Source organism: Anomaloglossus baeobatrachus, chromosome 1 (assembly GCF_048569485.1).
Source record: "Anomaloglossus baeobatrachus isolate aAnoBae1 chromosome 1, aAnoBae1.hap1, whole genome shotgun sequence".
In the NCBI taxonomy this organism is placed as follows: domain Eukaryota; kingdom Metazoa; phylum Chordata; class Amphibia; order Anura; family Aromobatidae; genus Anomaloglossus; species Anomaloglossus baeobatrachus.
The window spans coordinates 687,960,133-687,979,927 of record NC_134353.1 but is presented as its reverse complement, the minus strand read 5'-3'; the positions used below and the strand labels follow the sequence as shown (position 1 = coordinate 687,979,927).

At 45.1% G+C, this 19,795-nt stretch overlaps 1 protein-coding gene across 1 annotated transcript in view; it reads left to right on the top strand.

The window, feature by feature from the left end:
* CHEK2 (checkpoint kinase 2) overlaps positions 1-19,795 on the top strand; it is a 130,570-nt gene that overhangs the window by 34,775 nt on the left and 76,000 nt on the right. The window contains exons 5-8 of the mRNA XM_075320136.1: positions 7,218-7,308; positions 9,316-9,421; positions 12,426-12,479; positions 18,018-18,082. Coding sequence (XP_075176251.1) covers positions 7,218-7,308; positions 9,316-9,421; positions 12,426-12,479; positions 18,018-18,082 — 316 coding nt within the window. The remainder of the gene's footprint in view (positions 1-7,217; positions 7,309-9,315; positions 9,422-12,425; positions 12,480-18,017; positions 18,083-19,795) is intronic.

Sequence of the window (19,795 nt, the reverse complement as noted above, 5' to 3'; positions counted from 1 at the left end):
TGTCACCTCGGCCTCTCAAAGTCACTTCAAATGTGATGTGGTCCCTAAAAAAAATTATTTTGTAAATTTTGTTGCAAAAATTAGAAATTGCTGATGACCTTTGACCCCTTCTAACTTCCTAACGAAAAAAAAATGTTTCGAAAATTGCGCTGATGTAAAGTAGACAAGTGGGAAATGTTATTTAGTAACTATTTTGTGTGACACATCTCTCAGATTTATTACCATAAATTTTCAAAGTTTTCAATTTTCAACGCAAAAAATATCGGCCTAAATTTACCACTGACATGAAGTACAATATGTCACGAAAAAAAATGTCAGACTCGCCAGGATCCGTTGAAGCGTTCCAGAGTTATAACCTGTCAAAGTGACACTGGTCAGAATTGTAAAAAATGGCCCGGTCATTAGGGTGTTTTAGTGGCCGGGGGTGAAGGGGTTAAACAATGGGCTAATTGCTGCAGGGGACATTACAGCAGGGGATCTCGCCAAACAATGGGGACATTACGATGCGACTTGATAGGGATCGCTGGTAAGTTGCTGGGAGGTCGCTGGTGAGATGTCGCACAGTCAGACCTTACCAACGACTCAGTAACAATGAGCGACCTGTATAGGAGGTCGTTGGTAGGTGTCAAACACAGCAATGCGTCCTGCCCAGCAGGACATCACCTTTGAAGAAAATGGTCCAGACCCTTCAACAGCGACTAGCTATCTCACAGCAGGGGTCTCAGGCGATCGCTGGTAAGTGTCACACATAACCAGATCGCTGGCGAGATCGCTGCTGCGTCACAGAAACCGTGACTCAGAAACGATCTCGTTAGCGATCTCGTTGTGTGTGACGGGACCTGTACACTCGAGTATATACGATATATCCCAAACTCTATTTTAACTGGAGAAGTTGGGGGTCGTCTTAGACGCTGGAAAATACGATAGTTTCATATTTTAAAAATATTATGGAAAATATTTTGCTTTCACAGAGCCTGGAAGACATGTACTAGTAGCTGCCAAACTTGCATCTAAATTCTTATTCTGTATCTCAGATGTGCCCCGTCATGCCACTAGATGGCAGCACAGACCATAAGTGAAATAACTTTACTAATAATAAGAATGGTTATTATTTGCAAAATTCTAAATCTTTGTAATATCCTTCTATTTTGCTTCCTTGTCTCCCAAACTCCATACTGAAAGACCTGTACAAGCTGCCTTGTTCATACACTTAGAGCAGCTGTTTTGGACTAGCAAATATCCATACTCCTGTATGAGATTCTCAGCTCCCACTCCGTTGCTCAGACAGGGAATTTGATAGGGCAGAGAGGGAACGATAGGGACTATATTTAAAGTGTATTAGAAAAGAGATTAGATTATTAAGTAAATAGCCATTAAAGCTGAAAGCACAATTCATTTTCTCTTGACCATAAACAATTAATAAGAATACGAAAAAAAGTGTTTTGTTGGATTTGGAATATTAAAATAAGTTTTGTGGTTGAGGAAAACTGGTAACTCAGGAGTGTTGTGCTAATCTACTCTACATACAGTTAGGTCCTGAAATATTAGAATAGTGACACAAGTTTTGGCATTTTAACTGTTAACCAAAACCTATTCAAGGTATACTGTATTTTTCGGTTTATAAGACACACCAGATTATAAGACCCACCCCAAATTGAGAGCAAAAAAAAAAGATGAAAAGGAAAGAAAATGGGGTCCATCTTATAATCCAGTGGTGTCTTACCAGACGGGGTGGCAGCAGTGTGGTGGAGCAGGGTCACAGGAGGCAGGGGCAGTGGTAGTCCCAGAAACTGTCGGCTAGGGCAGCTGTGCTGGGGCTTGGGTGGCGGCGGCGGGCGATGAGGGCTTCAAAGACATGGCACCTGGTGGAGTCAACACAGATTGCTGAGATCTCATCTGTGCAAGCGCCACATCCCGGCGCCATTTTTCTTAAGTTCTCTGGGGAGATCAATGGGCTAGAGGCGGCACGTGTGCAGATGAGATCTTGAGCCGAGAGCTGCATCTGCATACACGCCGACTCAAGGCACATTATTTGAAGTAATCACCGCCCCCGAACCAGCCCGCCACAGTACCAGCTGCCGCAGACATCGCACAGCCACCACAGTACCAGCCACTGCAGAATCCGCACATCTGCCACAGCACCAGCCCATCCACCGCAGCCCCTGCACAGCTGCAGCATTCCCCCTGCCTTCTGCATCCCCTTTCCACCACCCCTGGTAAGCTACATTCAGATTATAAGACTCACCCCTCACATTCCTACTAAATTTTTAGGAGGAAAAGTCATCTCGTAATCTGAAAAATATGGTAGTTATATAATCAATATGAGGCTAAAGTGGAGACTCGCTTTTAATTTGAGGGTATTTTTATCCTAATTGGAGTAATTGTTTAGAAATGACAAATCTTTAATATGTAGCTTCCTCTTTTTCGAGGGACCAAAAGTAATTGGACAATTATCTCAAAAGCTTTTTTTAATGGTCTGCATGAGCTGTTCCCTAGTTAATCCATCATCAGTTTACAAGGTAAAAGGTCTGGAGCTGATTCCAGCTGTGGCTTTTGGAAGCTGTTGCTCTGAAACCACAACATGCGCTCAAAGGAGCTCTCAATGCAAGTGAAACAGACATTCATTAGGCTGAAAACAAGAAGAAATCCATCAGACAGCAGGGGAATGTTAGTAGTGACCAAATCAACAGTTTGGTACATAACGCAAAAAAAGCATGCAATGGTGAGCTTGGGAACTCAAAAAGGCCTAGACTTCCATGGAAGACTAAGGATGGAAGATTACAGAATCCTTTCCATGTTGATGAAAAACCCCTTTACAACATCTACCCAAGCACAGACCACTCTCCGGGAAGTAGGTGTTTCAGTATCTAAGTCTATGATGAAAAGAAGACTTCATGAGACCAAATACAGAGGGTTCACCACATAGTACAAGGCATTAATCAGCCTTAAAGGGAACCTGTCAAGTGCAATATGCACCCAGAACCACGAGCAGTTCTGGGTGCATATTGCTAATCCCTCCCTAACCGTCCCAGTATCTAGTAGCATTGATAAAGAGATCATTAGTAAAAGTATTTCTAAAGATTCTTTATATGCTAATGAGGCCAGCGACAAGTCTCAAGGGTGTTGCGTCCCTTTGCTATTCAGCCCCCAGTTGGTGTGCCAACATGCTAATGAATGACCACACTTCTGATGCTGCGCAATCTCACCTCTTTCTGCTGCCACCATGCCGGCTCAGTGCGCATGATCAGACGTCCCGGACTTTCAGTCGTGCGTACTATGAAGCCAGGTGTACGTGTCCTGGCTGCAAACTGGTGGAGTGCACATGACCGGAAGTCTAGGGATGCTCTGATCGTGCACACTGAGACGAAAACCAGCGGTGGCAGCAGAGGTGAGTGTGACCATGCCTCTGATGCTGCGCATTCATTAGCATGTTGGTACGGCCACAGGAGCGTGCTAACATGCTAAGGGGAAGATTATCCAAGGGAACTAATGCCCTTGCGACTAGTCTCTGGCCTTATTAGTATATTATGAAGGATTTACCCCACTTTTTTTTTTAAAAAAATAGACTTTATTATGATAAGCTAAAATATACCCATAGACACATATATAAATACACACGGTGTCTTCACCGGATTTATCCAGATAAACAGGCAGACAAGTATATACACTAATACATTGGTATTCCCTCAACTAATCCCACATACCACCTAGATGGTTGATCATCCTCAAGTAAGCGTAGATATAATACTTCAAAGGACAATCATGTCATGTCATGTCAATACATAGATAATAATCTGAACTGTTTACAGTAGTTTTTTTGCAATCAAAATAACAGAGTAATTGTCAAAGATGGTACACAGTCCAATAGCTAAGGATATTTCTTCGTATGAGTTCTTGATAGAAGAATTAGAAATCACACATCCACTTAAGTTCCATTATTTGAAGGAGATATTTCATCAATCTTCGTGGGTTAAATTTATCTTTTATACAGAATACAGGATATCCCAGCTTCCACTAACTGTATTCAAACCGGACATACTGTGCTTATTTGATGGCTTTAAATATTAGGATACAGCTTACAGCTTACACCTCACACCTCGACGCGTTTCCCTTCTTGTGAGATAGAGCCAAGGGGTTCATCAGGAGGTTTTTTTTTTTTATAGAATCCATAAGTTTATGCCAACATTCAATACGGATCCTAAACACCTCAGATAACTTGTACAGGGCAGAGCAAGACCGATGCAGCGGCACTAACACAGCTCAAAAATCCCTCCAGCTGATGGACTGACCAGACGTCATGATTATCCCCAATGTGGAGCTTCAGATGGAGCCGATGCCATCTCACACATTTTGCAGCATTTCATACAGCCACCAAATGATGATTTGGGCAAAAAACATTTGGGTGATGACAACCACATTCCGTATAAGCCAAGGCCCCTAATTTTACCACACAAAAAAAATGGGAACACTTATTGACATGAGTATAAGCCTAGGGCGGAAAATGCAGCAGTTACTAGTAGTAGTGAGCCAAATATTGTCTCCTGTAGTCATGAAATAAGCCCTCCAATAATGTGCCCCATCCTTTTTGTAATGTCCTCATTCCGGTCCCCTTCTTGTCCCCCATTATGCTGGTGTGTGTGTGCACACTGACGTCTAGAAAATCGGTCCCACTCCTCGCACTCGTTGACCTGCTGCAATTTTTTTATTTTATGCTTCATTAGTGGGATTATTTATTATTTTATCTCACATTGCACTCGTCTGTTTTATTCTCCAATGTGAGAAAACCCTTAAAGGGAACCTGTCACCAGATCTGGTGACTATAAGCTGCAGCCACCACCAGTGGGCTCTTGTATGCAGCATTCTAACATGCTGTATATAAGAGCCCAGGCCGCTGTGTAGAACGTAAAAATCACTTTATAATACTCACCTAAACGGTCGATGCGAAGCAGATGGGTCAAATGGGCGTCTCCAGGTTCGGCGCCTCCTCTTTCGGCCATCTTTGTCCTCAGTCTTTTGAAGCCTGGGTGAATGATGCGTCCAACGTCATCCACAATAGCCAGCATTGAGGTTCCGCGCATATGTAGCACCCACAGTGCAGATACGGTTAACCTACTCATCGCCGGGCCGTTGACTGTCGCTGTCACGGGCGGCCTAGCCTGGCTCAGTTGCCTCGAGGCATACAGAAAGTTGGCAGCGGAGAGATGTTGGGGGTAGTAGTGGGGTGTTTGTCGTGACGCCACCTGTGGTATGCGGCCAGGGAATGGGCCGCCGCTACTGTTGCTATCTTCCGGAGCGGATGGTAGTAGCAGCCAGGGATGGTATCGCTCTCCACAGGTGGAGCGGGACCCGGGGAGGATGATGAGGGGAGTAGTAATGGCGGCGGGGATCGGCAGTACGAGTAACAAAGAGTCAGAGTCTATAGCTGCGGTTCCAGGTTGTTTACTCACTTTTGTACGATGCCGCTCACCCAGGTAATACCGGTGACTTGCTCTGATGGTCTCAGTCGAACCCGAATCCCTTTAGAGGTCAGCCCAGTTTGGTGATTGTTGGGTTTCTTCTTGTAACGCCTGTCTGTGAATCCCCTGGCTTGAAGTTAGGAGGGGACCCGGGGTTTCACGAGATGTACTCTTGTCCCTATCTGCAGGTGCCGCGATTCCGATGTGGGGTCTAGCTTGAAGTGAGGCCCCGGATCCTATATGGCACTGTGCTGTCTGGCGCTGTGTGGTCAGGGAAGCTTGAAACTCTCCCCATCCAGGCTTCCAACGTGAAGTATGATCTTCCCTAGGGTCCTGCGCCCTGTGTGGCGTCTGTTCCGTGGGGAGCAGAGAACCCTCTCCCTGCGGCAACCGTTGTGAACTTCTCCTCCTTCCCACCGGAGCACCTGTAGATGCGACTGCTCCGCTGCTCTCCTACTGGAGAACTCCTCTAGACTGCCTGCCTTAGTGTGGTTGGCCCACTAGTTTTGTTAACTGTTGTGTGACTCCAAACTCCCCCTGCTGGCTGCACCTCCCCCTCCCAGGTTCTAAGCTAGTGGGACTGGGGCCCCTCTTGAGGGCATGCTGTAAATGCCTCTTTGTCGGCGACCCCTTTATTACCTGACCCTTTATTACCTGACCCAGTGGGAACAGGGCAACCTGGTGTGTATTTGAGTGTGTAAGTGGTGAAACCGGGACTGACCTCCTCAGGAACCGGATTTAGCATTATACCCAATGTTTGGTGCAATGATCTGTGGCGACTGAAGCCTCAGGGGCGCCACGCATACACACTACAATACTTTGATGTTGGCAGATCATAGTTCGCCTGCGCTGGACCCCAGTGTTGGCTTGTGTGCATGACATAAGACGCATCATGCACCCAGGCTTCAGAAGACGGAGGACAAGGATGGCCGAAAGAGGAGGCGCCCATTTGACCGATCTGCTCCGCACTGACCGTTTAGGTAAGTAATATAAAGTAATTATTGACGTTCTACACAGTGACCTTGGCTCTTCTATTCATTTTAACATTCTGTATATAAGGCCCCCAAATCTGTTGACAGGTTCCCTTTAAACTGAAGCGTCTTACTGTATTTTATTTTATTTTTATTTTTTTTTTATTTTTTTTTATTTCTCTCTCTCTCTCTCTCTCTCTTCTTTTTTTTTTTTATTTTTTTTTATTTTTAACCAGTCATCTTCTGTCTGCCTTTTTGAGCCTTGCCATTAACTTCATGTTTTTAGAAATCTGAAGCATTTACAAACTAAAGCCTGAAGTGATTTTTACATAGAAATGCATATGATTATTTTTTTGAGCGGTTTTCTTAGGATTTTCAGGCAGTTTCTACCTAAAAGAGATTATGTGCACATAGCCTTATAGGGGGGAAAAAGAAACCCAATGGGTGGATCATGATGGATCTAAAAAGCTACTCTTTATGTTTCTATCATGTAACAATGGAGCTCTAATTCCAGGTCAGACATAGCCCTCTATTGCTTTGAGATATTTTAATGTTATTTCTGTGGGAACCTGTTCACACTAGCACTATGAATCTCTGACATGTGTGCTGTTGTGCAGCCATAATCCTGCCATGAAAAGGAAGACATTTTTTTAATTGGCTGTGTTCTCAATCAATGGAGTCTGTCAGTTGCCTGTTTCATCAATATTACGATGGATCAGGCACGTAATCGTGGTCTGTGTTTGGTGTATAGTTCACTATTTCCCATGTAGTTATGTGAATTTCTTTTCAGTTTTTGTATTTACAGATCTGTTGGCAGATGATCAGTCTGTTCATCCAGCAGAGTTCAGAGACAAGTATATCATGTCAAAAACTCTTGGAAGGTAGGTGTACAATACTATAGTATGTTTAAAATAAATCCCAAACCTTTTGTAATGTAGTGTAGAAGAGTTTTGTGTATTTTCCTGAGCTTAATAGGACATCTCCTCCTGTAGGTATGTATTAAGATGTATACAATTACTGAATATTTTATTACCCAAAGGGCACTGCTGAGACTTTATGGAAGGGTTCAAAGCGTGGGACAGTATGTGTTCAGTTGACAAATGAAGAGGATATGTGTGCACTTTCCTGGACAACTACCATAGAAAAAATGAAGCATTTTATGGTGATCAGTGAAATCAATAAGCTACTGATTTTCCAAGTTTTCCCATCTACGAAGAATGGAGAGGTCTAATTTTTATCGTAGGTACACTTCAACTGGGGCATCCTGAATCCCCTCAAAAAATCCCAAAAATCATTGTATGATTTTTAATTATTTGCATTATCTTGCATAAAATAAACTTTGATACTATAGAAAAACAGAACATATTTTCTACAAAAACCTTTGTTTGCAATTACAGAAGTCAGATGTTTCCTGTAGTTCATGACCAAGTTTGCACACACTGCAGCAGGGATTTTGGCCCACTCCATACAGATCTTCTCCAGATCTTTCAGCTTTCGGGGCTGTCGCTGGGCAACATGGAGTTTCAGCGCCCTCCAAAGATTTTTTTATTGGTTTCAGGTCCGGAGACTGGCTAGGCCACTAAAAGTAAATGCTTCTCACGGAGCCACTCCTTAGTTTCCCTAGCTGTGTGTTTCATGTCATTGTCATGCTAGAAGACTCAGCGACGACCCATCTTCAGTGCTCTTATTGAGGGAAGAAGGCTGTTGGCCAAAATCTCGCGATACATGACCCCATCCATTTTCTTTTCAATACGGTGTCATCATGTCCCCTTTTCAGAAACCCGCCTCCCCCTCTCCCCCCAAAGTATGATTTTTCAACCCCCATGCTTCACAGTTAAAATAGTGTTTTTAGTATTCATCCTTCTTTCTTCAAGCACGGTGAGTGGAGTTGAGACCAAAATAGAACTTTTTGGTATCATGTGACCACATGATCTTCTCCCATTCCTCCTCCTGGATCATCCAGATGGTTATTGGCGAACTTAAAACTGGCCTGGACATGTGCTGGCATGAGCAGGGGGGCCTTGTGTGCCCTGCAGGATTTTAACCCATGACTGTATACTGTTACGAATGGTAATTCTTGAGACTGCAGTCCCAGCTGTCTTCAGGTCATTGACCAGGTCCTCCCATGTAGTTCTGGGCTGATTCCTGACCTTTCTCAGACTCCTCCTTACCCTACGAGGCAAGATCTTATATGGAGCGCCAAACCGAGTAAGACTGGTGGTCATCTTGTGTTTCTTTCATTTTCAAATAATATGCCAATAGTTGTAGCCATCTCACCAAGCTGCTTGCCTATTGTCCTGTAGGCCATCCCAGCCTTGTAAAGGTCTATAATTATGTCCCTGGTGTCCTTAGACAGCTCTTTGGTCTTGGCCATGGTGGTGAGTGGGGATTGAGTGTGTGGACAGGTGTCTTTTATACAGGTAATGAGTGCTGAGTAGGAGGGCTTCTTAAAGAAAAAATAACAGGTCTGTGAGAGCCAGAATTCTTTCAGGTTGGTAGGTGATCAAATAGTGATTTCATGCAAAATAACACAAATTAATTAGTTAAAAATCATACAATGGGATTTTCAGGATTTTTTGGGGCAGATTTTCTGTCACAATTGAAGTGTACCTACGATAAGAATTACAGATCTGTCCATTCTTTGTAGATGGGAAATCTTGCAATGTCAGCAGTGTATCAAATACCCATTTTCCAACTGTATGGGCCAGTTCCTAGAGAGAGTGTTAAAAATTGGACAATGCAATAATAAACAAAACTATATTACAGTAATGTACCGTAAGTTAGATTTTTCTTCCAGAGGATGGCGTTACATGGTAGGGAGCAAGGGTTCTGTATGCTCGGTGCTCATCTGCTTTATCCCACTGATCTGATCTCCCCTGTTTCTGCAGTGGCGCCTGTGGAGAAGTCAAACTGGCTTTTGAAAAAACTACCTGCAAAAAAGTTGCTGTGAAAATTATAAGTAAAATTAAGTTCTCTTTAAGTTCCTCACATCTTGTAAGTAAGCTTTCTTCAGACTCTCTTCTACTAGTTTTTACAAATCAATGGACACATATGTCACCAAAATAGATATATTATTTGTACATCTAATTAAGACAGCCACCATGTCTTGTCCACTCTGTCTCAAGGTCAAGTTCACTGTAGAAATATGATCCTGTGTCTACATACTTAGTGCATCTCCCTGGTGCCATCACCTGTATCTTGTACATGGTGGTGGAGGGGAATAATGTCTGCTATTTCCCAGGCCAGCCAGTAAATATCTGTACGCAAAAAGAAAGTTTCTCACAATATTGGACACATTAGGTTGATATTCTGAAGGAAACGAATAGGACACTTGGGAATGTCATAGCAAGTGTGCAACAGATTTGTAGCTACTCCCAAGATGTATTTTTTGCATAAAATAACAGTAAATATTAAAAGGGTTTATACTCGCTTGCTGCGTCTGTTTCTAGTGTCACTTCTTTTGGTCTCTGGTGATTTGTGACCTGCCAACAGCTCCAGTGTTTTATTGAGAAGTCTGGAATCACAACTCGATACATCTCTGAGAGCCTTGTTCTGGGTCTCTTAGTGATAAATTAAGTTCTTGTGAAGTAAAGGCCCCGTCACACTAAGCAACATCGCTAGCAACATCGCTGCTAACGAACAACTTTTGTGACGTTGCTAGCGATGTTGCTGTGTGTGACATCCAGCAACAACCTGGCCCCTGCTGTGAGGTCGTTGGTTGTTGCTGAATGTCCTGGGCCATTTTTTAGTTGTTGCTGTCCTGCTGTGAAGCACAGATCGCTGTGTGTGACAGCGAGACAGCAACAACTAAATGTGCAGGCAGCAGGAGCCGGCTTCTGCGGAGGCTGGTAACCAATGTAAACATCGGGTAACCAAGAAGCCCTGTCCTTGGTTACCCGATATTTACCTTTTGTTACCAGCCTCCGCCGCTCTCACTGTCAGTGCCGGCTCCTGCTCTGTGCACATGTAGCTGCAGCACACATCGGGTAATTAACCCGATGTGTGCTGTAACTAGGAGAGCAAGGAGCCAGCGCTAAGCATTGTGCGCTGCTCCCTGCTCTGTGCACATGTAGCTGCAGCACACATCGGGTAATTAACCCGATGTGTGCTGTAACTAGGAGAGCAAGGAGCCAGCGCTAAGCATTGTGCGCTGCTCCCTGCTCTGTGCACATGTAGCTGCAGCACACATCGGGTAATTAACCCGATGTGTGCTGTAACTAGGAGAGCAGGGAGCCAGCGCTCAGTGTGTGCTGCTCCCTGCTCTCTGCACGTGTAGCTCCGTGCGGTGGTAACCAAGGTAAATATCGGGTTGGTTACCCGATATTTACCTTAGTTACCAAGCGCAGCATCTTCCACGCGGCGCTGGTCACTGGTTGCTGGTGAGCTCACCAGCAACTCGTGTAGCCACGCTCCAGCGATCCCTGCCAGGTCAGGTTGCTGGTGGGATCGCTGGAGCGTCGCAGTGTGACATCTCACCAGCAACCTCCTAGCAACTTACCAGCGATCCCTATCGTCGTTGGGATCGCTGGTAAGTTGCTTAGTGTGACTGGACCTTAACTTCTGACTTCAGACCAGTCAGAAAGTACGGGCACGTGATAGTGCCATACGACCGGAGCTGCGCCGAAAAAGGATGAAACTGCCGGAGTGTAAGTATAATGTTAAGGGCAGGTGACAAGATTTACAACCAGTAAGTCACTTATTGCTTAACGGTCTATTCTTGAGTTTGGAAGTTATACCCTAGCTAAGGGATATGGGTTAAATTCAAGATTGCCAAGGGTGCAACTGCTGAAACCCCCCACTGTTTCTGAGAATTGGGGCTCTGTGGCGCGGTGGTCCATCATGCACACTCCAGCTCCATTCATTCTTAATATGGCCACTAAAGATAGCAGAGTGCTGGTCTTCATCAGTCCCATAAGAATGACTGGAGACCACCACTCCAATCACACGGGGCTCTTTAGAACCCTATTTCTTGGATTAAGGGTGCTTTACACGCTGCAACGTCGCTAGCGATCTCGTTAGCAATGTGACACGCCAGATCGCAGATAAGATTTGCCGAGATCGCACATAGGTCATTTTTTGTAGCCCCAGTCACATGTGCGATCTCAGCAAATTGTATGTGCGATTTGGCGTGTTACATCGCTAACGAGATCGCTAGCGATGTCGCAGTGTGTAAAGCACCCTTAAGTGGGAGTCGCAGCAGTTGCACCCCAGCGATCCTGAAGTTATCCCTTATCTCATAGATAAGGGAATAACTTCCAAACTTGAGAATATCCTTTTGAGAATTGAGTAGTCTCTCTGTACTTACTATTCTGAATAGAAAATTGTGGCGATGCATGTGTACTGAGAAATATTTTTAATGGGGCATTTAGTAACGTCCACTGGGATTTGGTCTCTGATGGCTTCGACCACTTGTATTCCCTGTTGCCTATGAATGGGAAATTACATGACTCAGCAGATGGCTTGAAGAGGAAGCTGCCAAATTGTTCCCGAAAGGCAGAACCCCTCAGGAAACCTCAAGCAATGCAACGCAACCGGTTCTTGACATTCAGAATGATGATTGTATTGTGCATGTCAGGGACCCCAAGTGGGTTTCCAGCTGACCACATCTCTACAAATTATAGTGTTTTAGTGGAACCCTAGTATTACTAGATCTTGGTACTATGAACAAAACCATGACAGGTAAGTACTTATGTCACACCAGTGCTGGATTCAGAGCTACATCGCTTAGTGATACTATACAATGTTCTGCATGCTGCTTCTGTATGTGCTACATAGAGAATAACAACAAAGAGCAGGAATCAATGTGTAGGACACATGATTGCAGCCAACTAATCTTCAGCTCTGAGACCACTGGCAGCTAGAGTCTGCACAATGGAAAACTGGTGACAAACGCAGAATACAAGTCATGTAATGGCCAGAAAGTCTTATTCCCCATGTGCACACACGACTGCTTATTCTGAAAAGTAATAGTTTAATTTTTTTTTTTTTCCCCCTACAGAACCAGTCCAGCTCGGTTGACACAGAAATTGAGATTCTAAAAAAAATAAATCATGTAAGAATAAAAAAAAATGTAATTTTTGTTAAAATTTAAAATTAATCAATGTTTGTTGTCCTAATTTTACACCTTGTAAGGTTTTTATGGTTTGTAAAATATTTGTACATCATGGGAATGTACACCTGTTGAATCCACCCCACTCCCTTTCTCCATCTTATTCATGACCTGGCACATTTTACATTTATTTTTCTTCCTTAAAAAAATGTTTCTATTGTTCCAATATTCACATTGTCATATATTTTTTTTTTTTTTAATATATATTTAGTTTATTTTCAATATCTGAAGGAAAGTGGGTGGAATATAAAGAAGTAAAAGGAAATCCATGTTTTCACTTTCTGACTTTTCTAAACTTGATAATGCCATATACTGTTTGCAGAATTATTAGGCAAATGAGTATTTTGATTACATGATACTTTTTTATACGTCTTGTCCTACTCCAAGCTGTATAGGCTTGAGAGCCAACTACCAATTAAGTAAATCAGGTGATGTGTATCTCTGTAATGAGGAGGAGTGTGATGTAATGACATCAACACCCTATATAAGGTGTGCTTAATTATTAGGAAACTTCCTTTCCTTTGGCAAAATGGGTCAGAAGAGAGATTTGACGGGCTCTGAAAAGTCCAAAATTGTAAGATGTCTTGCAGAGGGATGCAGCAGTCTTGAAATTGCTAAACTTTTGAAGCGTAATCACCAAACAATCAAGTGTTTCATGGCAAATAGCCAACAGGGTCGCAAGAAACGTGTTGGGCAAAAAAGGCGCAAAATAACTGCCTATGAATTGAGGAAAATCAAGCGTGAAGCTCCCAAGATGCCATTTGCCACCAGTTTGGCCATATTTCAGAGCTGCAACGTTACTGGAGTAATAAAAAGCACAAGGTGTGCCATACTCGAGGACATGGCCAAGGTAAGGAAGGCTGAAAAATGACCACCTTTGAACAAGAAACATAAGATAAAATGTCAAGACTGGGCCAAGAAATATCTAAAGACTGATTTTTCAAAGGTTTTATGGGCTGATGAAATGAGAGTGACTCTTGATGGGCCAGATGGATGGGCCAGAGGCTGGATCAGTAAAGGGCAGAGTGCTCCACTCCGACTCAGATGCCAGCAAGGTGGAGGTGGGGTACTGGTATGGGCTGGTATCATCAAAGATGAACTTGTGGGACCTTTTCGGGTTGAGGATGGAGTGAAGCTCAACTCCCAGACCTACTGCCAGTTTCTGGAAGACCACTTCTTCAAGCAGTGGTACGGGAAGAAGTCGGTATTGTTCAAGAAAAACATGATTTTCATGCAGGACAATGCTCCATCACATGCATCCAACTACTCCACAGTGTGGCTGGCCAGTAAAGGTCTAAAAGATGAAAAAATAATGACATGGCCCCCTTGTTCACCTGATCTGAACCCCTTAGAGAACCTATGGTCCCTCATAAAATGTAAGATCTACAGGGAGGGAAAACAGTACACCTCTCTGAACAGTGTCTGGGAGGCTGTGGTGGCTGCTGTATGCAATGTTGATTGTAAGCAGATCAAGCAACTGACGTAATCTGTGGATGGTAGGCTGTTGAGTGTCATCATAAAGAAAGGTGGGTATATTGGCCACTAATTTTTTGGGGTTTTTGTTTTTGCATGTCAAATGTTTATTTCTAAATTTTGTGCAGTTATATTGGTTTACCTGATGAAAATAAACAAGTGAGATGGGAATATATTTGGTTTTTATTATGTTGCCTAATAATTCTGCACAGTAATAGTTACCTGCACAAACAGATATCCTCCTAAGATTGCCAAATCTAAAAAAAACCACTCCAACATCCAAAAATATTAAGCTTTGATATTTATGAGTTTTTTGGGTTGATTTGAACATTAGTTATTGATCAATAATAAAAAAAATCCTCTAATATAAAACTTGCCTAATAATTCTGCACACGGTGTATGTGTATTTTTAGTTTGTTAAAAAAAAGTGAGTGATTTGAATTTTTATGTTTTGTGTTTTAATCTTTCACTGCATATGATCTTCAGATTGCTTGTGGTTTATATAGTATAAAGCTTGTTTGATAAGGAACTTGACCACCAGATCTTGGCTCAGTATGCACAATGAATCTAAAATCTAAACACATGTTCAAATGGCAGGTATTTGTAATGTAAAAAAAAATCATACAAAGAATCCTCATTATAGAACTACATAGCTCTGTACTGGTCAAGTGACAACTTAAGAAAAGCCCCTTTTATAAGAAACAGTAATCTTGTACGCATGGTTTACTTTAGGATCATAGCTGCTATTTTTTTTGTCTCTCTTCAGTACAAGTCAGAATTGTGATGTATTATTCGGAGGCAGTGCTTGATATTTTTTTTTTTTTTTTCTTTGTCGCTCCATTGGGAGACCCAGACAATTGGGTGTATAGCTTCTGCCTCCGGAGGCCACACAAAGTATTACACTTAAAAAAGTGTAACCCCTCCCCTCTGCCTATACACCCTCCCGTGGATCACGGGCTCCTCAGTTTTATGCTTTGTGTGGAAGGAGGCACACATCCACTCATGCATTCTCATATTAGTTATGTTGGTTGGAAGAAAAGAGGGCCCCCACGGGGCCCCCGGCATGTTCCCTTCTCACCCCACTACGTCGGCGGTGTTGTTAAGGTTGAGGTACCCATTGTGGGTACAAAGGCCGGAGCCTCATGCCGTCTCCTTCACCATCCCTTAGCGGCTCTGGGAGAAGTGGGATCCTGAGCGGTCATCCATTTACTGGGACCGTGCTCCCTCCGCAGCCCCTGTGGGAATCTGCCGGATCGGAGTCTATTCAACCTCAGGGACCGGGCCCTGCAACTCTAAGGTACTCTGTGTCCCCATAGGGGACTGTGCAGGGAGCGCACCTTCTTCCCGGACGCTGCGGCAGCTGCTGAATTCAGAAGGCCGGCGGACTTCCGTCGGTGGCTGGAGGGCAGGCAGATCCGTATCCAGTCGGACAACGCCACTGCCGTCGCATACATCAACCACCAAGGCGGCACTCGCAGTCGTCAAGCCTTCCAGGAAGTCCGGCAGATTCTGCAGTGGGTGGAAGCCACAGCCTCCACCATCTCCGCAGTTCACATCCCGGGCGTAGAAAACTGGGAAGCAGATTTTCTCAGTCGTCAGGACATGGATGTGGGGGAATGGTCTCTACATCCAGAAGTGTTTCGAGAGATCTGTCGCCGCTGGGGAACGCCGGACGTCGATCTCATGGCGTCACGGCACAACAACAAAGTCTCGGCATTCATGGCTTGGTCTCTAGATCACAGAGCTCTGGCGGCGGATGCGTTAGTTCAGGATTGGTCGCAGTTTCGACTGCCTTACGTATTTCCTCCTCTGGCGATGCTGCCCAGAGTGTTACGCAAGATCAGATCCGACTGCCGTCGCGCCATTCTCGTCGCTCCAGATTGGCCGAGGCGGTCGTGGTACCCGGATCTGTGGCATCTCACGGTGGGACAACCGTGGGCGCTTCCAGACCGCCCAGACTTGCTGTCACAAGGGCCGTTTTTCCATCTGAATTCTGTGGCCCTCAACCTGACTGTGTGGCCATTGAGTCCTGGCTCCTAGCGTCTTCAGGGTTATCTCAGGATGTCATTGCCACCATGAGACAGGCCAGGAAGCCAACGTCCGCCAAGATCTATTACAGGTCTTGGCAAATCTTCTTATCCTGGTGCTCTGATAACGGTTTGTCTCCATGGCCGTTTGCCTTACCCACTTTTCTTTCATTCCTTCAATCCGGAATGGACAAGGGTTTGTCACTCGGCTCTCTCAAGGGCCAAGTATCGGCGCTCTCCGTATTTTTTCAAAAGCGCCTAGCCAAGCTTCCGCAGGTCCGCACGTTCCTGCAGGGAGTTTGCCACATAGTCCCACCTTACAAACGTCCGCTGGAACCCTGGGATCTTAACAGGGTGCTAACGGCTCTTCAGAAACCACCTTTCGAGCCGCTGCGGGATGTCTCTTTATCACGTCTTTCGCAGAAGGTGGCCTTTCTAGTGGCAGTTACATCACTCCGGAGAGTGTCTGAGCTTGCAGCGCTGTCATGCAAAGCCCCCTTCCTGGTGTTTCACCAGGATAAGGTGGTTCTGCGTCCAGTCCCGGATTTTCTCCCTAAGGTGGTATCTCCTTTTCATCTCAATCAAGATATCTCCTTGCCTTCATTTTGCCCTAATCCAATTCACCAATGTGAAAAGGATTTGCACTCTTTGGATCTAGTGAGAGCACTCCGGTTCTACGTGTCTCGTACGGCGCCCCTGCGTCGTTCAGATGCGCTCTTTGTCCTTGTCGCTGGCCAGCGTAAGGGTTCGCAGGCTTCCAAGTCAACCTTGGCTCGGTGGATCAAGGAACCGATTCTCGAAGCCTACCGTTCTTCTGGGCTTCTGCTTCCTTCAGGACTGAAAGCCCATTCTACCAGAGCCGTGGGTGCGTCCTGGGCATTGCGGCACCGGGCTACGGCTCAGCAGGTGTGTCAGGCAGCTACGTGGTCTAGTCTGCACACTTTCACGAAACACTATCAAGTGCATACCTATGCTATGGTTGACCTCCACCTTGCTTTGCACCCCAATTTGGGATGTATTCCATCTGTCTAGATTTTGGCGGTTGGTGACTGTTCACATTAAGTCATCAGGCTTTGTCCACAGGCTATTTACTTCATGCAGCATTTGCTTGGACCTGTCCCGCCCACAGCCATGACTCAGTCATGGGTACGGGATTGAAATAGACCAGGTGAGTGCTGCTAAGAGCAGTTCTACTATTCATATGTGAGGCCGTATGGCACATTTTATAAAAATATTTTAGTGTAGGACTGCTTCAAATGAGATTTGCCGTGACGTGGCGAAGCAGCTCAAGAAATTGCAATTTTTTGCCAAAAATCTCAAAATTTTTAAAATAAGTACAGTTTGGAATGTTTAGTGCTGTAGTGCACATTTGGTGCTGCTTTTTTGTTTTTTCGCCAGTTTAGGTAGGCGAGTCCTTCAGGCGGCGGTTGCCCACCTGTAAGAGGGGGCCGTCGCGGCTCTTTTTATTGAGGTATTCTTTTACCCACCCAGGGACTGCTTTTGGACGTCCCAATTGTCTGGGTCTCCCAATGGAGCGACAAAGAAGGGAATTTTGTTTACTTACCGTAAATTCCTTTTCTTCTAGCTCCTATTGGGAGACCCAGCACCCGCCCCTGTTCCCTTCGGGCTGGTTGTTCTTTTGTGTACACATGTTGTTCATGTTGAATTGTTCTTTTGGTTCATGGTTTTCAGTTCTCCGAACATCCTTCGGATTGAATTTACCCTAGACCAATTTATAAGTTTTCTCCTTCCTGCTTTTGCACCAAAACTGAGGAGCCCGTGATCCACGGGAGGGTGTATAGGCAGAGGGGAGGGGTTACACTTTTTTAAGTGTAATACTTTGTGTGGCCTCCGGAGGCAGAAGCTATACACCCAATTGTCTGGGTCTCCCAATAGGAGCTAGAAGAAAAGGAATTTACGGTAAGTAAACAAAATTCCCTTCTTTAAATGCAATGTATAAAATGTGTTTTTCTTCATGCAGCCTTGCTTAATTAAGATTGAAGACGTCATCGACTCGGATGATCACTTTTACATTGTGCTAGAAATGTGAGTACATACAGTAAGGCCCATTTCTGATCCAAAACCTTTTATCTTCAGTGTGAACCATTTAACCCCTTCACGACCGCAGGCAGTAAAGTTACATCGTATTTTTACCTGACTTAACGACCAGGGACGTAACTTTACTGCCTAAAATTCATTTGATTGCCGTGGCCACAGCAAGAGCTTTCAAATGATGTTCCCTGCTGTTTCTTACAGCAGGGGACCTTTGCTTGACCTCGGCGGGGAGGGGGGGGTAGCATCGAAACCCCCCATCGATGAATGCTGTAATTGGCTGTTGAAATCTGAACTGTCAGTCACAGCGATTGCACTGTTGTGGGCTAAAAATATGCCCCAAAAAGTGTGAACCTGTGAGATCCAGCTATGAAGTGCTACACCAGCGTCAGATCATAGCTGGAAACCAGCAGACATGGCGCCCCCACCCTTTGCAGCACTGATTGTAGCGATCGTGCTATGACGCGCAATCACTCCAATCAGCGTGCAGGGTGGGCGGTCTGACCTGGGGGTGACCGCCCTCCCCAGGCTTTTTTTGACCTGGAGAGCCCTCCCCCAGCATGTCTGCGCCATGCCCTGTTGGTACTTGTAACTTGTAGTTCCACGCCACCGCCGTTCGATCGCCGCTTCCTGATCTTGCTGCCTTTGTAAATACATTGGAACCTCGCTTAACGAGTAACCCACTTAACAAGAATTTCGCTTAACAAGCAAAGCTTTCTGTAAATTTGTAACTCGATTTACGAGAAAGCTTTGCTGTATGAGCAAAATCCTCACCGCACACACTTCCGGTTCCGTACATCCACCGCGCTCTGACCCGCACTTGCAGTCCACATAAAAACACACATGTGCGCACAAAACACACACACCAACACACACGCACGCACACACATACAGTATTATGCTCACCTTACCTTCCAATCCACCGCCGGTCTCATGGTTCTTGTAGTTCCTGGGTACATTGCGACGTCCTCGCGGCGAACTACAAGACCCGGGAGGCCTGCGATGGAACGGAAGGTAAGGTGAGCATATAATATAGTGTAACTTCCGTTTCATCGTCGGCCTCCTGGGTCCTGTAGTTCACCGCTCCACTCCAGGCTGTACATTGGCATCCATAGCGACGAAGCAGGAACTTCCTGTCACCGCTACGCAAAGGCAGCGCGCTGGCCAATCAGAGGCAAGCAGCTCTGCCTTTGACGTCAGCGCTCTGACCGCGGAAGTTCCTCCCTCGTCATTATGGTAATGCGATACACAGCCCAACCCCGTACCAGAGAACAGCAAGTCCCAGGAGACCGGCGATTGAACGGAAGGTAAGGTGAGCATAATGTGTGCGTTTGTGTGTGTTTGTACGTGTTTGTGTGCGTTTGTGCATGTGTGGAATGACAGGACAGAATAGGGGACATTTAACTCGTTGTGGAACGAATTATCTGCATTGCAATGATTTTCCTATGGGAAATCTTGCTTTGCTGAACGAGTAACTTGGTTAACTAGCACAGTCCCAGAACGGATTGTTCTCGTTAAGCAAGGTTCCACTGTATTGCCCTTGCGCACTTCAATGCTGACCCTGCGCGCTCCCGATCTGTGCCCACTCAAGTCCCCACCCACCAATCTGCTGGTCCCCCTCGATCTGCCTCCCATCTGCTCTCCCTGCATTCTTTCCTCCTGCGGTCGGTGCACTCCTTCCCTTGGCTTCTGCTGTTCCCCTCCGAC